At 33.7% G+C, this 3,026-nt stretch overlaps 1 protein-coding gene across 1 annotated transcript; it reads right to left on the bottom strand.

The window, feature by feature from the left end:
- On the bottom strand, positions 353 to 2,454 carry LOC104769965 (transcription factor MYB39-like). The gene is made up of 4 exons (XM_010494301.1): positions 2,368 to 2,454; positions 1,865 to 2,135; positions 730 to 1,425; positions 353 to 614 (listed from the first exon to the last, which is right to left on the bottom strand). Exons 2-4 carry the CDS (start codon positions 2,125 to 2,127, stop codon positions 578 to 580), a joined length of 996 nt encoding a protein of 331 aa, XP_010492603.1. The 5' UTR covers positions 2,128 to 2,135; positions 2,368 to 2,454; the 3' UTR covers positions 353 to 577.

Genomic DNA, 3,026 nt, shown 5'->3' with positions numbered 1-3,026 from the left:
CTCCTACCAAAGTCAAAACGAAAACAAGGTTGTGTCACTTTCGAGAGATATTTTGTAGTTCACTTCTTCTTACCCATCGCCAACTAAATCTTTTAACTTCAATTATATTTGGTAAAACAAACAAAAGTACTACTATATATTTCTTATCCAAAAGTAATCAGATTTATTTGTTTATTCGGCTTGGGAGACTCAAGAATCTGTTTTGGTTTTACTTGGTTGACTAAAAAATACAACTAATAGAAGACATCACAAGCTTGTTTGTTTTACTTGTATTTGCGTATGCGTTTACGTGTCGATGTAGTATGTTTATTTACCTTTTAATTAAGAAATCCAAATGGATGAGAGAAAAAAAAAAAATCAACGTTTTGTATTTTTCATCAAAATATATAATTTAGAAGTATTAAAGTAATTACAAACACGAATCATTTGTATCTAATACGGTAAGGTACAGTAATTAAGTTTGTACAAGATCACGGTTTACCCACACATGGTCCTAAAAAACAGAATGTAAGGAAGATTAGTTAACAACAAATAAAATTATCAAAGTATTCTCTCTTTAATTATTTTCCAGTCTTGTCTATTCAGGAAATGGCCATGGTTCCGAACACGTCTGCCTGCAAAATGGAGAATTAAAACATTAGACTAGCCCCGAAGCGTCCATTCACTGAAAACGTTCATGTGATCACGAAACAAGATATGTATGTGGGTGAATACTGTAAGAGGACTTACTCTATAATCTCTTTCCAATAAGAATCACTTGCTCCATCATCAATAACGTCACACCATGGCTGATGATGATCTTGTGTGAACGTCGAATTTGATGATGAAGGGTTTGTAGTATGATCAGGATGATGGTACTCCGCGATGTCTTTGTTCTTGACCATCATTTGAGTTTGTTTAGATTCTTCATCAGGAGAAGCAGGAACCAACAGTGGGAGTGAATTATGATCATCTTGAAAATCCGGTTGTATGGGGCCGGAAGCTAAAGAATCCAAAGGGTTATCATGATTGTTCTCAAGAATGTGAGAGAAGGTTTGAGACTGACCAAATATATTTTGGTTCTCCAAGTAAGAAGAATGGCCAAAGAGATCGTTGTTATTGGTTTGCATGGTTGATGAAGAAAAAGAAGGATGATTGGTGTTGTTATTGGTACTAAGGACTTGAATCATGTTGTGTATCAACTGAGCTTTAGCAAGAGTTGTTGCGTCCAACTGCACATTTTGATTGAGATTCAAGAGGCTGTTCAAATTTGCGGCCGCGAGAAGCTGCGGGAGAGCAGCTAGGACATTTAGATGGTCGGTTCTTGGCCTATGGGTCACCGGATCAATCCCCATTTGGAGAAGTTTCTTTCTCAAATGTGTGTTCCAATAGTTTTTTATTTCATTGTCCGTTCTCCCAGGAAGATTACCAGCTATCGACGACCACCTTTCAGAAACACATACAAAACTTTTTAAAAAAAAATAATCAAACTGATATTATCCTAGCTAGTGGATTAGTTTAAGACTAATACCTAATATTGATTTGTTTTAGTCATAACAAGACTTAGTTTTCAAGATTGAAAAAATGGCTACAGACGTATGCACCTAGAGAAAACCAGTGTAGTAGGTATATACATATGTCAATTATACTCTTTCATCCATAAGCCATATAATACTAATATATATGTTCATTATATATTTCATATATCAGATCCTACTCTTGATTCTGGTTATAAACTTAATTAGTCCTAGGCTCCTAGCTCGTTTCACACTAACTATTTAAACCACCTGTGAGATATAATTAAAGATTTGACTAGAAGAATTAACAAATGGTTTAATTTTCAATCAAAGTAATTAAGGACTTGTAAAATAAAGTGATTCATTACTTGTTTCCAAGAAGGGAATGGAGGTTGATAATAGTTTGTTCTTCCTCTTCAGTGAAATTTCCTCTCTTAATGTCAGGTCTCAAGTAGTTAGTCCATCTCAATCTACAACTCTTCCCGCATCGGTTTAAACCAGCTTGCTTCGGAAGAGCTCTCCAGCTTCCATGGCCATGTTTTTGAATGTGAACTATCAGTTTCTCATCCTCCTCTTGTGTCCATGGCCCTTTCTTTAACCCATTCTCATCGCAACATGGTGATCGCCCCATTATAATTACTATAACACAAAATATATATGTTATTTAATTTCCTGAGAATTAATCTTGAATAAATAATTAAGCATAAGTATAGAATTACATCAATCTAGCTAAGAGATAACAGTATATAAATTAAGCAAACACCGTAACTGAATTCATATGAACTTGTACTTGTTAAACGTGTATGAGCAGAAAGATACGTATATGTTTGCATGCATGTATGTATGTATATCAGTATATGTATCGTCGAACCTGTTGAAGAGCAATTAGAAGGGAGAGAAATTTTGATGAAGCAAGGCGATGATCAAAATAATAAGGATCTTAGTGAATGAGGCTAAGTGTGTATGTGTGATCTTTGCATTAAATAGGGCTTTCGTGTCTTGTATCTTGTCGGAGGGAGAAGATCATAGTTTAGCTTTTGACTTTGATGACCTGATAAATAACGAAAATGCCCTTGTGGAAAGTGTTATCAAAAACATTTTTGTAAGAAGAAGAAAAAGAAAGGAAGAGAAGAAGATGATCAAGTTTGTGAAGCAATGTAGGTACACAAAAGTTGCTGCAACTAATCCATATGTTGACAAAAGGAAGTTTGTAGATACAGCCTTTAAAAAATTTTAATGTACAAAAGAAAATTAAGTATTATGGATATGTATATCAAAGCTTTTTATAAGTGTACATAATAATCCATATCAAATTAAAGCCTTTAAAAATTAAATACTGTAGGTCTAGAAAACTATGCATGCATGTTTTTGTGAAAGATAATTTATGAAATTTCAATATTTTACCATTGTCTTGATCAATTTATATGCATATCTTTTTCCCACGTGAATTAGCCATTTGGATTTACGCCAAATATCAAATTTCACCAAAGACTGTCATTGCATACTTAATGGCCAAAATATATATATTCT

The sequence above is a fragment of the Camelina sativa genome, chromosome 20 (genome assembly GCF_000633955.1).
Source record: "Camelina sativa cultivar DH55 chromosome 20, Cs, whole genome shotgun sequence".
NCBI classification, from domain to species: domain Eukaryota; kingdom Viridiplantae; phylum Streptophyta; class Magnoliopsida; order Brassicales; family Brassicaceae; genus Camelina; species Camelina sativa.
The sequence above is the reverse complement of the archived record's forward strand: the minus strand, read 5'-3'. Positions and strand labels throughout refer to the sequence as shown.